This window comes from Haliotis asinina, chromosome 3, assembly GCF_037392515.1.
Source record: "Haliotis asinina isolate JCU_RB_2024 chromosome 3, JCU_Hal_asi_v2, whole genome shotgun sequence".
Lineage (NCBI taxonomy): Eukaryota > Metazoa > Mollusca > Gastropoda > Lepetellida > Haliotidae > Haliotis > Haliotis asinina.
In genome coordinates, this window is record NC_090282.1 from 61,780,916 (window position 1) to 61,804,096 (window position 23,181).

Below are 23,181 nucleotides of genomic sequence, written 5' to 3' on the forward strand. Positions count from 1 at the left end.
TAGAATTTTTTCATTTAATTCCATTGTGTACAAAGTGTCATTACACATACTGTTAGGTATATGTGCTTGTTGGACGATTTAAACGGTTCACGCGACTCAGTCGAAAAATGGTTTGTCCCACGAAATGTAAACACTGGCGAGAACCATGCAGACAGAAAGGCAAGACTATGTGGATCTGAAACAGGTAACGCCAGGTAAAGGTGATTGGGAAATCGGTGTAGCGATTGAGAGTGCGAAGAAAATCTGTGATGTCGGTGGACTGTACGATGTGTCATCTCGACACTGTCTGCTCTTACGACCCTGATGACTTGCTGGACGAGGGGGTGGTGGACTGTGGCTACCCGGCGGTGAGACAGGTAGGCAACCCACAAGCTCACAAGACTGACGGTCCACTGAACTGCCTTGTTAGAGTGGATCGCTTCAGTCTGTTGATATGGACGATGCGGGCATAATGTACATACACCAAACCATGTTTATAACGAACTCGCTTGTAACGAACTGATGGATATAACGAACTGATGGATGTAACGAACTGACGGATGCAACGAAATATTGTTTTAATCCCGACCACCTGAATAATTAGTCGAAATATGTATAACGAATTATGTAAATATATTGACTCTCTCGCGTTAGTTATAACCGTAATTGACCGTACCAAGTGGTAATTTAAGATATTAGCCATCAGTACGCCTACAGTCTATAACATGTAAAATCAAGGTGATCTGTAACTTTGAAAAGCATGATTTGGCATTGTATATTTTGTGGATATGGTAAAAAAAACAAAACAAAACATAAAAGACAAGTAAGTAAGATTAATTGTACAGTATTCCATTTATACTGCTAATAAAGGTGATCATCCTATTCATTAATGTTAATTCAGCCATACATGGATCCACAGGCTATAGTGATGCTGAAAAAAAACATGACTTATTAACCGTAAATTTGAAGTGTGAAAGAGCCAGGTGGCCCTTAACGTTATAACGGAACGTAACGTCACGCAACGTCATAACCGAGATAATGTTCAAAGCGGAATACAGATGGAATGTTGCTTAATTGAGGTGATGAATAAGCACACAGACAAGCCCCATGATTTTCAGAGTGAAACTGACATTAACACACACAAACGGCGGACCCTGACGTATCTACAGTACGCAACTCCGCCAGGCCAAACTGATACCATTGACTTAACGTAGAAACCGCCCAAAGCGGCGTTAAATTGACCGTACTGTTGGTTACGTATGCAGAAGCGTCCGTAAAATGAAGCCAATATTCACGTTCAACATGTAATGTATCTATGAACAGTACAAATAATTACCAGTGGGACTGCTTTATTGTTTATGTAAACAATGTGCCCATAACTAAAAGATTCTCACTGGAACACAAATGGTGTGTTGTGCCGTTGCTATATATGCCCGCGCTCTTGGGAACATATACACTGCACTGGTCCGTTTAGAAACTGACCACAGAATATCCACTTCAGGAGTATAGATAAAGCCAGTCAGACGACCAGAAGTCGTGCCTTCAAATCCGCTATGGTTCGGTTGAGTTGCCTAATGGTTAAACCGTTCGCTCGTCACGCCGAAGACCCGGGTTTGCGATTCTCCACAAGGGTACAGTGTATTAAGCCTTTTCTGGTGGTCACTGCTGTGATATTGCTATAAGATCGCTGACTTACTTACTCAAAGCATACATAAATGGTGTATCTATATTACTGTATCCCAGTCTAACTCGCACTTCCCAGAAGATTGTCAGTGTATTCATGGAGCGCTGTGCGTTAATTTCTAACGTACGACAGAAGGACATAGTAGTACTGTTTCATTTATGCAGCAGGGTCCGCTTGCACAAATCGATCTTAGCGCAACGACTACCTTCAGCCTATGTTGGAGAATGGGAGCTACAATCATTGTAACACTAAGATCGCTTTGTGCAAGTGGGCCTAGAACTACAAATGTCTAAGTCAGGGCTGATAAGTGAAGATTAAACGTACCTTGACATAATAAAATATAATTTCTCGCCAAGTATTATCACTAGTTTTAGGCTTAAGATATGACCATTTCTTCCTTAAAGGTAATGGGAACGCGTATTGATAATTGTTCAATAGCGCCTCGCATGCCCGGTTTTTCTTTAGCTAAATTCGTGCAAACCGTGCGGTTCCTCTTCAGAACAGTGAGTTTACGCACAATCGAGACGTGCAGACTTCATGGCTCAATAGAGGTGGCGTTGGGGAATGGTTGTGAATATTTTAAAACGCCGCCGTCTGCAATATTACTGCTGCGTATCATCGGCTCTCAGAAACAATCGATGTCAGTGATTGTAAGCACAGAATATAACAACATCAAACCGATACAGAACTATTTTTAACCTAATTTGATAAAAGGAACTGCGTGATAACAGGACTTAACGCCGCCTTAGAACATTCGACGTGCAATTACACGTGCTTGCAAGTGTGTCTTCCCTTAATGCCGTGCACCAGGCAGGGAAGCAACAAGTACCGTCTTGTTTTCGTCTGATGGTCAAACTACCCATGAAAGTCCCGGGATAGAATAGGCCTTCAGCAACCCATGCTTGCCATAAAAGGTCGGGTGGTCAGACTTGCCACATGTCATCAGTTCCCAATTGCGCAGATCGATGATCATATTGTTTAGCACAGGATTGTCTGGTTCAGACTCGATTATTTACAGACCACCGCCATATAGCTGGAATATTGCCAAGTGCGGCGTAAACACGCTCACTCACTGATGGTCAAACCAGTGACCCCCGCTGTCCGGCATACTCTTTATCCACTGGACCATGTTGGTTGTCATAGTAAAGAGAACATATCAATATTGATTTTCACATGCATGATTGATTGCATATAACTTTACGCCGCTTACGCCTTACAGAAGGTTGACAGCAATGCTATTCCAAGCAGAATAAACTAACATTAACTGCAGCATAAACAATCCATGGAAATAAATAAATAAATAAATAAATAAATAAATATGGGAATCTAAGTTGTGCTCTGGTTGCAGACATAACGAGCGTACATGTTATATATACTCGTAGAAGGATACACATGGAAGTACGAGTGTTTATTTATTCTTTTCCAGGTTTTTCACAAGGTAAGATTTGCACTGTGGGTGAAATTCTGGAAGTAAATAAAGGAACACTTGTACTTTCATGTGTCCCCTTATTTGTTTCTATGAGCATATATTATATTTTACTTGTGAGCGAACATAAGCAAGCATTACACCACTGCAACAGAAAATGTCGGTTGTGGAAAGGAGATCAGCATTACATCGTTTATAAAAAGTCCAAAGCGGAGAATGGCGACCACAGAGAAATGTGTGTCCAGGTGCATTTTCAAGGCTGCAGGTTGCATATGTTGTTTTTTAATTTGTGTTGAATCTTGACAGAGGCGTGAATCGTGACTTTCCTGCTGTGTCTCATATTAGGCGTCATCCTGTTGTGTGTAATACGATAATTTGGGCATAACGACTGCCATAGCCCTTGTTTCTTCGATATATCTATATTATACGTACTTGTTGATGAATTAATCCCGCATAACATAATCAAAAGCATTGAAGGCAAAAAGGAAGACTGTTATACAAAATGAACATATACTGAAAGTTAAGCATCCGAAAACTTTGCTTATTTTGAACGAGGGATTTCTGACAGATAAAATCAACCAGCATCCAGAAAATGATGAAACGAACTTTATTCAATATCATTTGTGAAAACAACGTGAACACTGAAGACATTTACGTCGAGAACTGCGGAAAAGTGTAGAAATCAACTGAAGCGACACGTTCAAAACATCGACAAAAAGCACACAAAATGCCGCGTTTGACAGCCATGCAGAGACAGCAAGCTATAGGAATGGCTCAAAGAGGAGCACGTTACACCGCCATTCCTGCAATGCCATTGCCTTCTAGCGCACTACAAAGTCAAGGCACGTTTCAGAGGGACATGTACGTCAGACAGACCCCACAGCGTCCGACCCCTAATGACCAAAAACCCATCGAAGACCGTCGAATCCGCATTATTCATCTCCGAAACCGCATCGCCACAGCACTATCTACAACTGCGACACTGGAACACCGTACGAGAAGGTAGATGGTGGAGGAGGGAAGAGGGAACGGCATTCATGAATATCAGCAATTTGGCTGTAAAAGCGTGATGGTATGGGGAGGCATTTGTGGTGACACCGGTTATGAATCCTATTGAACGTCTTAGACACCATCTTTGAAGACATATGAGACAACGACTTGTGGCACCAGTCATCCTTCAAGACTTGGAACGGAACAACGTCATCAAGAATGGCAAAGGATCACCCCTGACGTCATTCGACGTTTGACAACGCCCACGCGCCATCGTACCCAAGCATGTATTGACATGCAAGGATGGCATACTCGGTGTTACCTCTACCCGAAGAAATCTTAGTGTCGTGAGTCAGATAATATTGTTACAATATACGAAATCAATGACGCCGGGATCATGTACTACATTAATGACCCTCCTACCTACCCAAAACAAAATGACTGATTTCCATTAAAATCATTGCCACCCTCTAGCTATAAATTATGAACGGTCCCTTACATTATGTTGTGATGAAATTCACTTCGCTTGTAGAAAAGTGTTGTCTCTTGCGAAATATACAATCCCTTGTATATTGTATGTCTTTATAAGTTTACGTTTTTGTTAATGGTTATTGTGAAGACATTGGGTGCTTCCCTTTGGACATCAGGATAATACATTACGAACAGAATAAACAATGTTGTTGATATCTCAATTCAGGTCAACCCAGCTTTTCACTTCTACTGTAACACTAATTGTTGACAGCACATAAGCAATTGTTCCCTCAAGATAAACTTTAGTCGTATGTGTATGATACCCAACTTTTGAAATAAAGTGGACATTTCCAATTTCAAGTTTTATCTGTAGTTTTAGATACCCACCATCTTTCTCAAATCTTTTTCAAATCTTATACATTTCAGATACGTATAATAGGTGCAGCATTGTTTATACAATAATAGAAGACGACAAAGTCCACCCGACAATGCCATAGTATAGGTAATACAGCTTTATCCAGATGTGCTGTAAGAAGTAATATGTGCATGGCTCTACATCCGTCTTGGTGTTAAACAAGATAACAAGATGGCTATTAGATTGTATAATCTTCACTCAGACAGTTATATTTTTTTCAAAACGCTCGAGCGTTTGAGCTTGTTGAAACTTTAAGTTCGATAAGCTTATATTGATACGATATGCAACATAATTTTGATGCACAGGGTAAATACGTATTGTTATTTTTGACATAGCGTAAACATATATATTTAGTGTTTTTCCAGCAAATGCGTAGCTTATCTGGAGCTCTGTTGATATCTGTTAAAAATGGCCATCGCTTCACAAAAATGGGCCTGACATATTGTATTCGTATGAGGAATCAAACCCAGGTCATCGGAGTGATGAGAGAAGGCTTTAACCATCCCGTTACACCACCAGACGACTGAAGCACCGAAAATACCCGAGAGAGGGAAATTGCAAGTTAACTAAGCGCCGTATAATCATTGCTGACCTCAAGTCTACTAATAATTGTTTTGAATGAAATACTTGTCAATGACTTTTCAAGAGAATAGGCTAAAGCTCCGACACACCATGTCTATTCAAATAGGGATTAGATGTCGGCTAGTCTCTGGATCGAGGGGTCATACATTTTGGATAAATACATCAGTTCTAATTAGCTCTAAGACGAGGTTTCCAGTTTGCAATTTCATGTTACTTACGTAGGCGTGTTTTTAAGTATACAGGCAGCTATATTGTATGTAGCACGCGCTAGTGCATTGTGCACGTGCAACTCCTGCTTTATGTTTAGGGGTGGTGATAAAGTGTGAGTGACTTTAGTTTTACGCCGAACTCAGCAATATTCGGTGATAAAGAGAAATGATGGTGCGTTCAAAAGATGCCTGCCTTTGAAGGGTTTGTTAACACTTATACCGTGGAATCTGTCTTGTATAGACTCATTTGTCCGGATTCTAAAGCATTCCGGATTTTGCCCGTTGCCGTAGCCATTGCAATGATAAGTTACCTCCCTTTGTTAAGGGCAATCACCCATTGGAATAGCTCTTTTTTGCTTTTTATATGCATTTAGTATATTATTTATACTTCCCGTGGGAAACATCTCTTGACATGGTTTGCTTCTACCCCTGTAAATTTCCAGGTAATACAATGTTTTAACTCATGTCTTCCAAACTGAGAACATGACGGAGGATATCGGATTTACTATTGTTTTCAAAATGGCTAATGTCCTTCAACATTTACAAAACTTACACATGAGCCAACCTTCATCTTCGACGTCCTCATGCGAGACATCTATGTTCTTGACAGATGACAGCAGCTCACTTATTCCTATCCAAATTGAAAGTTCAGGTTCCCCTACCATGTTTTGCCATTCACAATGCAAATTCAGTTGATATGCTCCTATGGCCTACACTTTTTTAATAAAGGAACTGAATACTTTCTTGGAGAGTATACATTAAGTGTAATTAAGTGTCCCCTTGGAATTTCTGGTCGTCAACAAATGCTTTGAGAATTGATTGGGCAGGATGGAAGACCTGGTTGTTATCATTGATAGACAAACACTCAGATACCAATCTGATTTCACTTGATTTCATTTGTTTTCACTTGCTTTCACTCCCAGGTTGAAGTTCACAGCCATGCCCACACCCTTACGCCGATGGAAGGGGAGACAACTCTCCTCCAGGGGAATGACTCAGGTCTTGGGGATACAACTCAGCTCAAGTGTTTCGACTGCCCAGATTGTCTGATCGAACGGAAGTTCAAGAAGTTGCCTCTGTCCAGTCCAATGACACATGGACCTCTGTGGCCGCTAGGTGATGTCAACCACGCGGGATTCGAACCCTACAAAGACGAGATTTACTTACATAGGCTGGCTCTGGAGAAACGTGTCCATCCTTTGAAAAGCCTTGGGCGACAGAAAGAGGTGATTACTTTTGATAAGGTCCGGGGGAAATAGGTCTTCAGCAACCCATGCTTCTCGCCAAAGGCGACTATGCTTGTCGTAAGAGGCGACTAACGGGATCGGGTGGTCAGGTTCGCTGATTTTGTTCACACGTCATCGGTTCCCAGTTGCGCAGATCGATGCTCATGCTGTTGATCAGTCTCGGTTATTTACAGACCGCCGTCATATAGCTGGAATATTGTTGAGTGCGGCGTAAAACTGAACTCACTTGCTCACTTTTGTTAAGATTTGAAACATTCAGCACGGGTTTTGTACATTGACTGTGTATCAAGACCATGTACATCGATCAGGCGCCATGGACATGCTGTGAACCTGTACCCTGTCACTCCACCACGCCTACATCCCATGACAATCTGACAAGGGTCAAATTTGGTCTTCAGTAGCCCATGCTTGTCGTAACAGGCGACTAGCGGGATTGGATGGTCAGACTCTGACTTCGTTGATAAAGGTCATCATCCTATCCCATTTGGCTAGATGAATGTTCATGCTGTTGACCACCGGAATGGCAGGTCCAGGTTTGATTATTTACTGATCGCCGCCGTATAGCTGGAATATTGCTTTGCGCGGTGTTTATGAAAGAGTTGTAAGAAATCATTATTTGAAGGATCTGAAGGAAAGGTGTTCACAACAGTTTTGAAAACTGAAACTGTGATTACAGAGATCGTTTGTTTACTTTACACGGACACGATGACCTTCACCCCAACACACACTATGTCATCTTCATATCCTTACTGCAATATGGAGACATTGACATAAATGTTATTGACATGTCGGCATCATATCTTCTAAAACATGTGCAATTGTACAAACAGGTCCACTCCGATCACGTGCTCTGTGTGCACGACATGTTGTAGGATATCTAGTATGCCAATATTGAAATAAGGAAATCACGTTTCAGCCATCTTTCAGTCAAGTCACCCTTTCATACTACGGCAAAGAGAATGAAATAAGGAAACAAAAACAAGGAAACAAAAACAAACAAACAAGCAGCAACCACCCACCCACCCCCCCCCCCCCCCAAAAAAAAAAAATAAATAAAAAATACAAATAAAAAAAAATAAAAACAACAAAAAATAAAACCCAAACAAACAAACAAACAAACATAAGGACATACCGCTACATATTGCACGACAATATTTTAGTTTGTTTAATATAAATTAGTAGGGAGGGCAGTCCTAATCTATGGAGAGCTAAGAGATTCATTTTCATCCCAATATTGAAAACGCAATTTAAATTTCACTGAAATTTCTTCAGACACAAATTATCAAAACCTATTGAATTGTAATACACAATGATACAGAGGCAGTTTCCACTGAGTGTGACAGATGCAGTCTGTGTCCATCTCTCACAGATAACGCCAGGGATGCGAGCTGTCATGGTGAGCTGGGTGACCAAAGTTCACCGCGAACATTGCCTCAACCCAGACAGCCTCTTCGTTACTGTCAACATCATCGACCGCACCATGGCAGCTATGTACGTGGACATTCCCTGTCTCCCGCTCCTAGGAATCACGGCATTACTGATCGCCGCTAAAATAGTAAGTTCAGAGTTACCTCCCATGGGTCATTGTCGTACGGGACCCGTGAAGGTCCCGGGGTAGAATAGGCCTTCAGCAACCCATGCTTGCCATAAAAGGCGACTGTGCTTGTCGTAAGAGGCGACTAACGGGATCGGGTGGTCGGGCTTGCTGACTTGGTTGACACATGTCATCTGTTCCCAGTTGCGCAGATCGATGCTCATGTTGTTGGTCACTGGATTGTCTGGTCCAGACTCGATTATTCACAGACCACCGCCATATAGCGGGAATATTGCTGAGTGCGGCGTAAAACTAAACTCACTCACTCACTCATTGTCGTACGGGGGAATTAAATCATTCTTTTATTACAGAAGTTATACCCTTTGAACCGTGACTTGAAGCAGACGTACTTAAGTTTACTATAGTATTTGATACGTCGTGAATTATGGTAGGGTTGTTTATCAATACGGGGCAATGGCTTAGCCTAGTGGTCAAAGAGTCCACTCGTCACGACGATGACCTGGGTTCGATTTCTCTCATGGGTACAGTGCATGAAGCCCAATTCTATCTCCCCCGCCATGATATTGCTGGAATATGTCAGGTCCATTTTTAGTGTCCCCCGCCTGGATGTACCAAGGGTATTGATAAAAGCGGCCTAAAACTAAAGTCACTCTCATTTACCAATGCGGCGTTACCAGTGATTACTCAGAGGTGACGTTTCAAGTCACCTACTACTGTGAATCTTTCATGATTTTTTTGTGTCGATTGATGACCTTCACCCTCAATGCGCGCTGTCTGGCGCGATTGTAATTTTAGAGTTCGTTCGTATGTTGAAGGTGTTGTTTCGACTCCCCATGCTCTGGCATCCTTTGCTTATATTGTTAGAATAGTGTTGAAAGTGATGTAAAACAATGTCTTTATTGTACCATTTGCTAGTGACTGATATTTTTTGAAGACAATACAAAAGGAGATTACTAACGATTATAGCATGTATTTATAGCGCACATATCCTGGCAACTGGTACATGCTCAAAGAGCTGGTATTTTTACCCTCGATCATTTGGTGTCACTCTCGGCAGCACGGCTTATTATCAGTCTTAACTCCCTGGGGATAATACAATGATTTTCGGAAGCTCACATCTGGTTTCAGGAGGAGGTTATTCCTCCGGAGATTAACGACTTGCTCGATTGCTGCAACTCCAAGTACAACAGAGAGCAAGTGAAGAAGCTTGAAACGCTGGTCCTCCTGGCTTTGAGGTTCGACCTGCTGGTGCCAACCTCCCGCTTCTTCTTGGAATATTTCTCTGCATGTTGCCTCAGCGGCTGCGTGGATCTCCAGCATGGAGAGTCGCTCAGGTGAGTTGGTGAACGGGATCTTACGTGGGCCTCGGTGAGATACAGATATTAACTAGGTTAATGGGGATTGGGAAGGGTGGGGGTGTTACTCGGGTAAGTTGGTGGATATGGGATATGGATGTAAGTTGCTGATGGTGGTGTGATGTCAGAAAGCAATAGATGACATGGTCAGGTGTGGGGAGTGAGGGGGTGGGGATCGTGGTGCGTGCGTGCGTGCATTCGTGCATGCGTACTGTCAGGAAAGCTTCAAGCTGCAGTAATTAATTTCAATGCACCATGGAACCTTCACCCGCTAGTGATTTGTAAAGATTCCTTTTAGAGCCAGTACATGATCAACTGGTCAGGTTTGCTGACTTGGTTGGTTGTATATCATCGTTTACAGCAATCGGTGCTCAATACGTCAATCACTCGATTACTGACATCACGAATTAATATACATGTAGCTGAAATTTTGCTGAGTACAGATTAAAAGGCAATCGAGCGGGGACTTTTTTCAGTCAGCTTTAACGTTTGCTGACTTTTTTCATGGCACAGACCTAGTATGTTAGTATATTTTCTAAATTCTTTCGTGATACCTGAAAGATACAGTTGAAAATGCTTGAAACGTCCAACGAAATTTCAAACAGCAGGGGTACCCTTACACCAAGAAGGTAGGTACAGGTGTTTTGAAAACTGAGAGTCCTTTACCCCGTGTGTAGTGATTAAGTGTCTTGTGATGATCTACAAGAGGAATACTGACATTGAACTGTCGATGACAGCATACAAATATCAAAATATTGTTTGCATTCCTATGTATTCAGTATTTGTCGAGCAATACAAACTTAACCGACTCAAGGGTGCCTTGTGGACCTCTCGACGATCTTCTTGTCCTCAAGAAGTCAGTATTTGTTAGTGGAATTCTAAAGTTCGTTTCTCAGTAACAGTCCAGCCTCTATGTCCTAAGTGGTTGAATTGAAAACAGGAAATCTCTTTTATAGGGAAGTTTTTGTGCATATTAAATTCAGACATGAATGAGGGGAAGAGGCCGAGATGATAAAGAGGCGGGCCGAGTTCGTTATGGTACGAGCTAGTTCATTGGCTTCGGGCCATCGTACTTATGCCACTTATGTAAGTGAACAAAATATTGTAAATTATCGTGTAATTTTTAAAGTATTAGTAACTGGAGATGCCCCATCTAAACAAGAGTTGTCTGGAAAATCGCCTCAAGGTAACCCGGTAGGGGGCACTGCTAAACACAGGCACAGCGCCCCCTGGTGTGTCCAATGATTAGCGTGTCCGTACTTACAATGGTAGGCAGTCGGGAGGAAAATAACGTACATATTTCGCTCTAGAACAATTTGAAAAAAATAAATCCAAAGTTTTCTAAGACGGATGACACGCATTGACAGATCTGAATCCCGTTTGCTAATTGACTACCTCTCTGCTGGGCCGTGATTACGGCGCACACAATTTCTCAAGTGCTTCTTTCTGCCTGTTCAGATGTTATTCAGCTTGGTTATTGCTTGTATTTGTACATTTGAAGAGAAGAAGACTTGGTCTAACACATCGTGTTTGTGGCAGCGTCTCGGTCCCTCCCCCCTCTACTTGGCGGCTCCGGACGAGTGTTGGGCCATTATTCGCCAGTTATTGCTGTCTTTGTGTCGCCAGCGTGGATTGAGGCAACTCTTGTATGCTTATTAAGAGGCTAGAAAGTCTAATGGTGTGGAAGGCTTGGTTCGACGGGGGTGAATTGATTTAAGTTTGGTTGTTCGCATTATGGAGTCGCTCTGGTGTGACACTTGAATCACAGACCTTGCAGCATACAAACAGAGTGAGCACCTTCTTCACTTCAAGTGCTTTAATTTAGTAACTGTCTCTTGAAGCATGTGCTTCGTTAGTTTAGAGAAAAAAGTACAAATTTAGTTTTGAAACCACACTTGAAATGTTTAAATAAACGTTCGTCTACTTAAAAAAGTGCACTCTTGCCCCCTCGTTAAAGAGTGTCACTTTCTCAATTATTAACATTTTGACGCTTTGAATGAAATTGACATTATTTATGTAATGCCGAAAGGAGAGGCTGAAAAACAGTCATGAGATGATGTTTAATGCTGAAGATTCAGTAATAACCGTAAAGAATAACGTCAGTAGAATATGAGGACAAACTTTATATGATAATGTCCCCCTTTCATCTCTCTTTCCGGCTTTATCCATAAAGGGATCAGTTGATGTCAGTTGAAGACTTGATGTTAGTTAAGATATAAGACTTGGTATATTAAACTCTTAAATCTTAATCCCAAAGTAAAGTGTATGGGTGTGCATGTGAATTTAGTGTATGCCTGAACGAAATATATTATTCTGTTTTTAGATGTTCAGTACGGATGACATGTTTACATCTCTAATTTCCAACTTCTTTGGAATGCTGTTTTATGACTTGTTTTTAGGTCCCAAAATTTTACAAAAGTAGATTAAGACTCAAATCTGAAAAATATATTTTTCAATCCAGATGGATCTCTGAACATACCTCACCTTTGCAATAACATAACCATACAAATATAACAAAGTTGGAAATAGTGAACACTTAATTTCATCGTCTTAAAACACTTTTTACTTCCCTTCCTCGTAACTAATAACACTTGGTTGATAACGGTGTCAGTACCTACACCTAAACGTCACACACGTTGCAATATAGAAGTTGACTATCCATACAACGTGGTTTTCCTTCACCTATACAACTTGCCTCTCAAAGAAGATAACTGAAAGCGATCGTATCCTAATTGCTGAGATAGATGCTAAAGATATGAATCACTGGGTGGCTTGTATTTTGACCCTCATATGGTCTTCAGTACGGATTCAAACAAACAAACAAACAAACAGTCAAATTTCCAAAACAGTGTCAAACTTAGTTCTCGCGTATACTCCAATAACATTTCGCACGTCTCTGTACAAGAACCTGTGGACTTGATGTATAAAGTCACCAAACACAAAAGCCCAAACCCATCGCTATTACGACTTGTATTGTCATTGAATGGTTATTTTCTGACTGTCTATTTTGTGTGTAAGTATACTGGACAAAATGGTTAGGGATATATATAAATTTTGAATTTTTGAATAATGGTCTATTTATTCACTGACAATCGATGAAATATCAAACATAAAAATACCAACATCCCTAAATTCTATTGTCTAGTACACGTATCACTACACTTACCACGATATTCAGTTTTTTTACACGTATTAAACTTGATACGTTTCATAATTGTTATGTACATACATGTATTGCAGCTCCTACGCACAAACAGTTTGTCTGAGCGTATCAAAGTTCAGTTAACCTTGTAGCCTGCAATTGTAAAGGTGAAATATAATACTTTAAAACATGTATAGCGAGTTCATCTAAGGTTAGGCCTACAAATTGCGTTGATGATTGACATTGACCGATATTATCCCCTGGATTAACAATGTGTATTCTCATACACTGAGTATCCTCTCGACTGTCCTCTCTTACATCCATCCATTTGTATCAAGAGATGTTGGCCCACCCATACCTTACCCATATTCACCTATCCAAATTGCCCGTCTATTTCCCTCTGTTGTCATACTCATAGATAATCACTCAGTTAGGTTGGTGTACTGGCCCGCAAGTGATTGTGCTTAACATAAAAGACTATACAGGCTTTTGTTATATGATGACACGTCATCCAGGTGCTCAATTTGATCATCTGACCCTCTTTCCTGTGGATGGGTGGCTAGGGGTGGCTAGGGGTGGAGGTGCTATTCCCCTCACAAATCCGCACGGAGTAGGGTGTAAAGTATCTCAAACAAATAGACGTTTCTTTGGCAAGTCTAAGTTTGTGATCCTGTGAATCATCCTTGGCATTAGGGGTGTATGTCGGGATCTAGGTTTCAGACCCTGTGGCTTTGGCTGATTGATGACGTCGCATCCCAATTTCGAAGACAGATATCACTCGATTCTTTTGTCCCCAGGCTCGATTATTTACAGGCTGCTGTCATCTAACTTGAAGAACCAACAACCAAATGATTTCTGGAAAGGAAGAGATTAATTGGCTTCCCTTTTATGTGTTAAAAAGATTTCAAGAATACTAAGATCAAACATTTTCATTTTGAAGTCGAAGATTCCTTGAAAGATTTTGGGAACGCACGTATTGCTAATATTGCCCGTGGATTATCTGCCCTTTCGTCTGTTCTGCCAGCAGCACGTACGTACGTGATGAGTACTGACACTGTCAGCGAGACAATTCACTTAAGCTTCCAAATCATAGTTGAACCCAGCAATGTTCCACATTCCAATCAACTTGTCTCTTCCTAGTTTCTTTTATGTGGCACAAGTACGAGTATAACAATCCTTGAGGCATTACCTACTTCATTCGTGATGACCCGTGTCCATTTAGCGTTGACACCCCAACTCAAGCAACAGAAGGGTCTTGGCTCTGTTCCAGCGGTGTCATCAGTATGGGTTCCATGTTTGTCATTTCCTCCGCTCACACAGTGTCAGCATGTTAAGGTTCCTGGTTTGTCGTTGTGTTATCTTTTCCAACAGTATCACAACAATAGCAACGATCCTTGCTTGTCGTTGTGTTATCTTTTCCGACATTATCACTACAGTAGCAACGATCCTCGCTTGTCGTTGTGTTATCTTTTCCAACAGTATCACAACAATAGCAACGACCCTCGCTTGTCGTTGTGTTATCTTTTCCAACAGTATCACAACAATAGCAACGATCCTCGCTTGTCGTTGTGTTATCTTTTCCAACAGTATCACAACAATAGCAACGATCCTCGCTTGTCGTTGTGTTATCTTTTCCAACAGTATCACTACAATAGCAACGATCCTCGCTTGTCGTTGTGTTATCTTTTCAAACAGTATCACTACAATAGCAACGATCCTTGCTTGTCGTTGTGTTATCTTTTCCAACAGTATCACTACAATAGCAACGATCCTTGCTTTTCGTTGTGTTATCTTTGTTCCAACAGTATCACTACAGTAGCAACGATCCTTGCTTGTCGTTGTGTTATCTTTGTTCCAACAGTATCACTACAATAGCAACGATCCTTGCTTGTCGTTGTGTTGCCTCGGTTCCCTCATAGCACGTTTCCTGAAACAACATATCAAGGAGCACATGCTACCCATTGTGGAATGGAACCCAGGACTTCGGCGTTACGAGCGAACGCTTGACCATGTGGGCTACCTTACCGTCCTCACATAGCCTTTAGGCTCAGTGTTTGTCTCTTGTTTCGTTTGTGGTGGCAGGGTCCGATGTTGTTATCATCAGATCGTTGGGTCACTGATATGCGTTATGTCCTCGAATTTGGTTATCCTGCGCTTCACTCCAACACTGTCAGCAGGTCTTTGGGAGAAATCGATATTTTCGTTTGGCGTCCAGATACAAGGACCATGATTAGGCTGTGATCATTCTTCTGACCAAAAAGGTTTTGTAATACCCGTTTGTTATGTGTAGGACATCTGCCATGATTATTGTTGTCTGGTAATTATTAGCCTTGGCACTGTTCCCATTTGGCACCAACCTAATTATTTCGGTCAGGACTGGGGGGAAGTCGTCTTGGAATTAGTTCCAGCCATGCGGCTACCGTCTCATTTATAGAGTGGAAAGATCGTTTGCCCTGAGAGCGGTGGGTAGTTCAAGTCCTTTCCCACATCATACCAAAGTGTTGTACTTATTGTTGCCCTGGCTGGTGTCCATGTTGAGGGTATACAACAAGCAACCTTGTGGGGTAGCCTTGTAGTTAAAGCGTTCGCTCTCACGCCAAAGACCACATGGGTACAATATATTAGGTCCATTTCTGGTGTCTCCCGCCGCGATATTGCTGGAATATTGCCAAAAGTGGCGTAAACCTAACCTCACTCTCTCACTCCCCACTATAAACATAAAACTAATGACTGTGAATCTCTATGCAGGCAATGCCGCGCCATGTCCCGATGTATCCTAGAGATGTCACTACAAGACTACCAGCTCTGCCAATATAGCCCCTCGCTGCTTGCACTATGTGCTTGGAAAACAGCTGTCGGTGTTCTAGGGGTCTGCGATGACAACTACTACCCCCCGGGGATCTACTGCACCAGAGGACGCTTTGATCGGTGCCTTCAGGAAGTCCGCGCGTTTACAGAAACCTTCCAGTACAGCTTCCCCGACATTGCCTCCATCAGTGAAAACTTCCGGAATCTCAATGGCCTGGACTAATGTCGTCTTACTATTACACGTACTCGAGTCTGGACTGACCATACTGAGGCTGTTACAATGAACATGTCGGGTTAGACTAGATGACCGACAAATCAGTGGGATGAAGTTTTACGCATTGCTATGAAAAATGTTTAAATGAGATTATGACTGTGCTATGTATTCGCGTTATCAAGACGGTTTTCATTTGTTCTCAATTTTTGTCTTCGACCAATGTATTTATTATATCTTGTCAAATGTGTGACAGATGCTGAATTGCAGGAATGTGATTATATACAGTTAGACATGTTGATATTATTGACTTCGTAAAAGTGCTAGCAATTCTGTGATTCATACTGTTGACAGTATTAATTAGTATTGTTCTGAGAGTACAACCGGTTGGGATATATTTGTGTTAAATGGTGTTACAAAGTTGTATCCATTGCCGCAAATGTATAAACTATGTATGGAGTAGGAGTTGAACTTAAGTGCTTCTGTGAGGTGCACCAGCACAAACTGAATTATCTCCCAAACTGGTATTTGAAACCAAAACGTCCATCAGCAGTTTCGTCAAATCGCAGCTGTTTCCGTTGTATTGTAAGCCTGAGATACAGAGAAGAAAGAGTTATATCACTTTCTCTGTTACGACATTGCATGAGCCTACGACACATTGTTTATCCGTTGTAGGTCTGTTACAACTATTTCTTCACAGCAACTCTTTGAACTCATTTCGACTGTTTAAACCACCTCAAACAGATGTTTCTTTTCAGTTTCATTTGCACTGAACAGGAATTTTTCTTATGGATGGATAACTTCAGTATTGCGACGATTCGTTGAAGAACCTAACACCGTTATGAAGCAAATGGTGTTAAAATGTTAGGATCTAAACCGAAACTTCACATCTATTGCAATAAGGAAGTTGTCTATCCATAAAAACGTGTTCCTCTTCATAATACCAGCTACTAAATGCCACTTAAAGAGGGTCAAATGTATTACGTACCCATTTTATTCAAAACACAACATATCTGTATTAACTGAGATAGAATGGATCTTTGCAGTCGTGTTGCATAAGTATCCCCACTGTCGGAAAACACGACCCAGTGTATCAGCGGCACTGCCGATTTGTTTCTTCTCTACTGCCACCCTTATTCCATCATTTTGTTTCTGTTTTCACATTGTCACTGTGTATACTCTGCGTCACAAATGTATTTCATTTTACCTTCACTCTCTATATAACTACATTTCACCCATGCTATTTTCTGTTGTGCTCTTCGTTGACTCACTGAAACCTTGCTTTTTGCGAATGCGTTTTTTAAATAAATGTATTGTATTCATGCTCTTTACTATTGTACTCACCCGAGAAATTCCTGGTTCGTAATGGCCTTCAGTAGCCCATGCTTGTCGTAAGAGGCGACTAACGGAATCGGGTGGTCAAGCTCGCTGACTTGGTTGACACATGTCATCGGTTCCCAATTGCGCAGATCGATGCTCATGTTATTGATCTTTGGACTGTCTGGTTCCGACTTGATTGTTTAAAGACCGTCACTATATAGCTGGAATATTGCTGAGTCCGGCGTAAAACTAAACTCGCTCATTATTGTTCTCTATATGTCATTATTGCCACCGTTGTTCCACCACATTGTATTCACCATATTGCACTTGTTTTCATTGTATTGTACAAACTCACCAGTAAGGTCGCACTTTTTCTTGCATATGTGCCTCTGACAAAATTGTCCAAAGACTATACAGTGTGCATGTGATTATTCTAACGTTGCGGTACATAATTCGTTCGGTCTGAGTGCTGTGAATACTAATTCCATATCTGGCGATCCCGTCTTCATATTGCTGGAATACTGTCAAAAGCGGCGTAAAATCGTACTCACTCAGTGAGTCGCTAATCTTAATGTTATATGATCTTTACACTGACAAGCACCCATTTGTCTCCTTGGAGTACAGCATTTTGTTCAGCGACAGTTTGCTGCGTAAGTTGTTTAAGAGACTTAAAGCAAAATTTATTACTTTAAGTTATTTTTGGTTTAAGTATGTATTCCTTTTCGGCTTTATCCAAATAAAAGCCTACTGGCAAGAAAAAATAGTAAATTGTATTAAATGAGTTAAAACCATCAGTGATCATATTTTAAAGATGAAATTTGCATTCTGTCATACTTTGGGTTCGGGGCATACTGTTCATATTCCCTAACTGCTGTGTGCATATATTTTGGATGATATAATTATTGTTATTTAGAATGGGGGATATCTGCGGGATACCTTCAAAGTATACAGTGATATTAACCGGCATTACGTTTAGAGTGGACATGTATACGTCTTTTACGTTGTTCTTTACAACAATTAATGTCAGTACATTGTTTATTGTCGGTATCATTGTTGGTATAATATGAGAACTACATTCCGTTTTTTCAAAAGTCCAATAATATACCACCAGATATATTTGGGATATTCCACTTTGCGAGCACTAGCCAATGTCAGTGCATATGACAAAAAGTGATACACATCCATACAAATGAAAGATTTCGAAAGGAATGGAATACCTTGTCACATTTCCCCTTAATTTATTTTTATCGTTTCTTTCTTCTCTGGCTTCAGTATATGCATTTTTTCAATCCTGTAAATCCAATATCCCCCACTTTTTAATGGTTTATTTCTCGAAGGTGTTTTGTCTTTTCATTATGTAATATCTCAAACACAACACTGGGCGTATAGGTCTTTGAATGCATTTCCGTCATACATAATGTGCTGTTCTTTAAAAATCTATAACCTTATTACCTCTCCGTATATCGATGGTTTCTAATGAACATTGACTGGTTGTTGAGACACTTTGTATGGTTCTGTCAATGCATCGTTACCGAGTCTGGACTCTCCTGTTTTAGAGGTAAGATAGTTTTTTGGCAAAAGTTACGATATAATTTACATAGATAACTTAGACAATGAAATGAGTTTAACATTTTCAGTGTGATATCTATTGTGACTTTACATATGACTCATGTAATGTGAGAATGAAGTAAAATATCCCAAAGTATGTTTCTCGTCTTCTACTATCTCATTCTTTGTGACGCTGATTCTGAAAAATGTTCCTCGTTTCAAGTCCAGTTAGTAATATTTAAACTATTTGACGGCAGTCTGATAATATTATTCCAGTTTCGCAGATCGGTGCGGATGATGTCGATCGCTGGATTGTCTGGCCAAGATTAGATTATTTACAGACCGCTGACATAGAGCTGGCATATTCCTGAATTTTCATCAACCAACCAATCTACCTGGAATATTGCCAGAAGCGGCCTAAAACAATACTTAATGCCTCAGTCATCGTGCTGGGTGATGTATATTATTGTGGTATCCTGGACAGTATGTGGAACGTCTTGTTTGCAAGAATAAAAACATTAATACCAATCAAAGAACGTAAAGAACACTCAATTTAAGCACACGGTGTCCGTTGATTATATGTGAGTTGAATATGACATAGATGTGTACAAGAATGAAGGTCATATTAAATTTTTCTTTGTGCATAACTTAAATTGTGAAATGGTCCTATTTTCACAGACAGTGCATTTTTAAATATTTGCGGTCATCCTCATTTACTGTAATAAAACCATATGAATCATATTGTACAACAAAGTTCAAAGCGCACTTTAGCGTTCCTTCGGAGCGTAACGTGGGGTGTAGAGTGGTCATGGTCATGAGTCCGTGTAGTTTTGGCAAACACTCCCTGCTGTATTAGATCATTACTAAAGCTAATGAAATCATTTGTCAGATGTCAATACCTGTGACTGCCCATTCTAGTTGACCAGATGGTTATCAACACCTTCACAACCGCCATTTGTCATACACCTCAATCATGCCGTTTGTACTGCGTACAATCATTGACCATTCAACTCCGCGCCAAATGTGTTTGTGCGGATCTGTAATTATTTCCGCAGTAAATGACAAAGCGGGCTGTGATTGGCTGGTGTTGACAGGTCAGCGCCTCCTGTTGCGCACCGCGGACTTGATCAAAGAGCTAATTAATGTTATTGAGGTCATCGTTATGACCAAAGGAGAAATCTGTTGGCCTTTGACGTTCGTGATTAGTTTTACACAAACTGATCATCTGTATGTTAAGTCATTGTGGAAGTTGTGTAGAGAGGAGGACTAAAACGCATGCAAAATGATTAAGGAAGTAGCAATCCCACAAGCACGGTACCAGTATTTTCGCTGAGCAAAGGTAGTGTTGCTATAGAGGCATTTATTTGTTGGGTTATGCTTCAATAAAGATACCAAATACCTTACAGTCTCTACATGCAAACATAAATTATGCCTCTTTATATAATTAAGCATAATTCAAGCAATAATTGAATAATTCTTAAGGTGTTTTGTTTTGCTTTTAACCGGAATATCCTGTAGTCTATGATTTGTCTGTCAGTATTGTTCCGGTCGCTATTTAGTTGTACGTAAACATATAAATACTTAGAAAAAAAACTGATAGTCGATATTTCGAGCAGAGTAAATGACGCAATTACAATGATGAGTTAAAACTCGTTAATATTTCAATTACCATTTACGTGGAACTGATAACCAGAAAAAAACACCATAATCCTTTATGATTTCATAGGGGTTTTATTTGAAAATATCTTTAATTACATTTCATTCCAGTTGTCAATGATATTCTTTTTTATTAATGAAACATCATTGAAATGAATTATGGCTGATATTTTTAAAAGGTGCAAGATATGTCTTTAACTCAAAGTGTGCTCTGAAACCAAACTCGTCCATGTTATTCACATTTGAAAATGTGTTCGGATATTTAAATCGCCATAAATTACACCTCATTTTCTCAAAAATGTTGAGCATGGCTATGTACATTATGAGTTACTTGGCGGTCCTCTTAATAAAAATTTAAAGAGGTAACCGTTTTTTAAAGAATAATACAGCGTCTTCTGCTCGCCTTTTATTTACCAGCTGTCTGTGTCCGAGGCACAATTGTGAGCGTCAGCTCTCAAAAGGTAACACGAAACCGTTCGCATGGTCAAATTAAATCCAAATTATCGGCTAATATAGCCTCACAAAAGCTCCACCATATGAAATTAATGTTTCTCAGTTAGGATTTTAATATACAATAGTGTTCAGGGGGTGTTTGGGAAAAGCACAAATGTGCTCACAGCCCGTGTCAAGTTAAGCTATTTTATAATTTCAAACTGTCAAGAACTCATCTCTTCTATTGTGGGTGATCGGTAGTGGCTTTCTACCGCAGTATAGTTTAATGGAGACCCAACCCGCTCGCTGCCAAATACAGTATCCATCAAGATTTGAGAGGGAAAAGATTAAATTGTCAATTAATCGGAAACAAATTACCTGGGAGGGACTCCGTGTGGTGTATAAGACGGGAACGAGGTTAGCCTAATTTGACTTAACTACGTTTGAATCTAGCGTTGACAGGACAAAATGTCTCTTTCTTCTTCGTTAGCAACACAAGTGATTTCAGCTCAGGCGAGGCAGGGATTATCCGGGTACTTAGAGACTGTGACCATCTGACCCGTTCCCGAGATCCCGCGAGATCTAATTAGGGGCGATAAAGTAACTGGCGGCCGAATTACAACGTTATGGGCGCGTAATGCAGACTGGCACGCTTTGCTAGAATCAGTCTTAACCGCGTGATAGATGTCGGAGTGTGGTTCGCTGGGGAAGTATACAAAAAAGGCGATGAAAATTTTATCAACGAAACTTTGTTAAAACGCTATAAAAGTTGTCGAACTATTTTGACACTTAATGGTCTGAGTGACGATTTATTTTGTTTCTGTTTGATGGTAGATTGTATTATTAACCTTTCATGTTATAATAGACTGTTTCCATGTTTTAATAGACTGTTTTCATGTTTTAATAGACTGTTTTCATGTTTTTTTCTGAACGAGAAACAGAACGTTGTCAGTACTTTCGTACTTTTAACTGTTTTGTATACTTATATTTCCAAATCTATCACCTTCAACTATAGAAATGATTCTAATAAATATGTATGTTTCTTTTTACATCAAGTAGAATCTTGATTTCAACTTCCATATTTGATAGCTATGACATTTAGAAAACTACTTGTTATACGAGAATGGCATTTAAAGGCATTCTTAACTTAGTGGTACATTGTCTAGTGCAGAGCAAAAATGATTATTGTGTACTTGGATGTTCGGTGTTACGACTGGTTATTTTTAAATAAAAAGATATTTGTGATGATACTTAACTTTATAATCAACTCACAAACATCGGTCGTGCACAAACCTGAAATAAGAGACGAACCACGTTTTACTCGTATGTGAAGGGCCAGGACGTTTTTAAAATCATTACATATTTTAATACTGATCACACACTTGGTTGCCTCGCGGCTCTCAAGTTCAGTGTGGAGGCCCTTGTGACAGCATCATAGAAACGCTTGGTTTCCAGTTAAACATTATAGTAACGATACAGTCTTGTGCATATAACTTCAGTCTGAAGCGAACATTAATCTTTTTCAGACAAACATTTTATGTTTTCATGTGCGGATTTGGTGAACACAGTTATTCTGTTCCGTCGTCCCCACAATAAACGATTAAGTGATTTCTGGTGTTACTATTAGAAATATATATGTAAACATACTGAAGATGATGATCATGATGTTTATTTTTATTTGTTTTTATATATATATATATATATCCTGTGACTTTTTGATCAGGGTTGTGTATTGGTGTAGTAGCAAATAAATTGTATTCAACGAAAGAAAACATCTCTTGTGAATGAAAGCATTTGTAGATTTTAATTTAAACCATAAAGATAATCACAAAAATCGCATATGTACTTTACCCAATATACCGGTTCTCTGCAATAAGTATCGTTTGAAAAGCGTTTTGTGATACACCGATACACTGGTAATACCGTGCAATGCCAGTAATATGCAACTTGGCGCAGTAACCTACAAAATACATAAAACAACGAATGTTCTTTGCACATAAAAAAGGACAGGATATGCTGCCTAAAAACCTGTTGATAGCGCTTGAAGGAGACATTCTGAATTACGCAATTAAACGTCAACTCACAGTAAGCCTGTATGTTATTACTGCAAAATTAAATTCCCGAACAAGAAGTTAATATATTCATCACATT

At 40.1% G+C, this 23,181-nt stretch overlaps 1 protein-coding gene across 1 annotated transcript; it reads left to right on the top strand.

Moving 5' to 3' along the window:
* Positions 1-132: 132 nt before the first annotated feature.
* LOC137276969 (cyclin-O-like) lies at positions 133-19,099 on the top strand. The gene is made up of 5 exons (XM_067808622.1): positions 133-356; positions 6,680-6,982; positions 8,373-8,558; positions 9,687-9,892; positions 15,804-19,099. The coding sequence occupies exons 1-5, from the start codon at positions 249-251 to the stop codon at positions 16,084-16,086; spliced, it is 1,086 nt and encodes a 361-aa protein (XP_067664723.1). The 5' UTR covers positions 133-248; the 3' UTR covers positions 16,087-19,099.
* Positions 19,100-23,181: the final 4,082 nt, after the last annotated feature.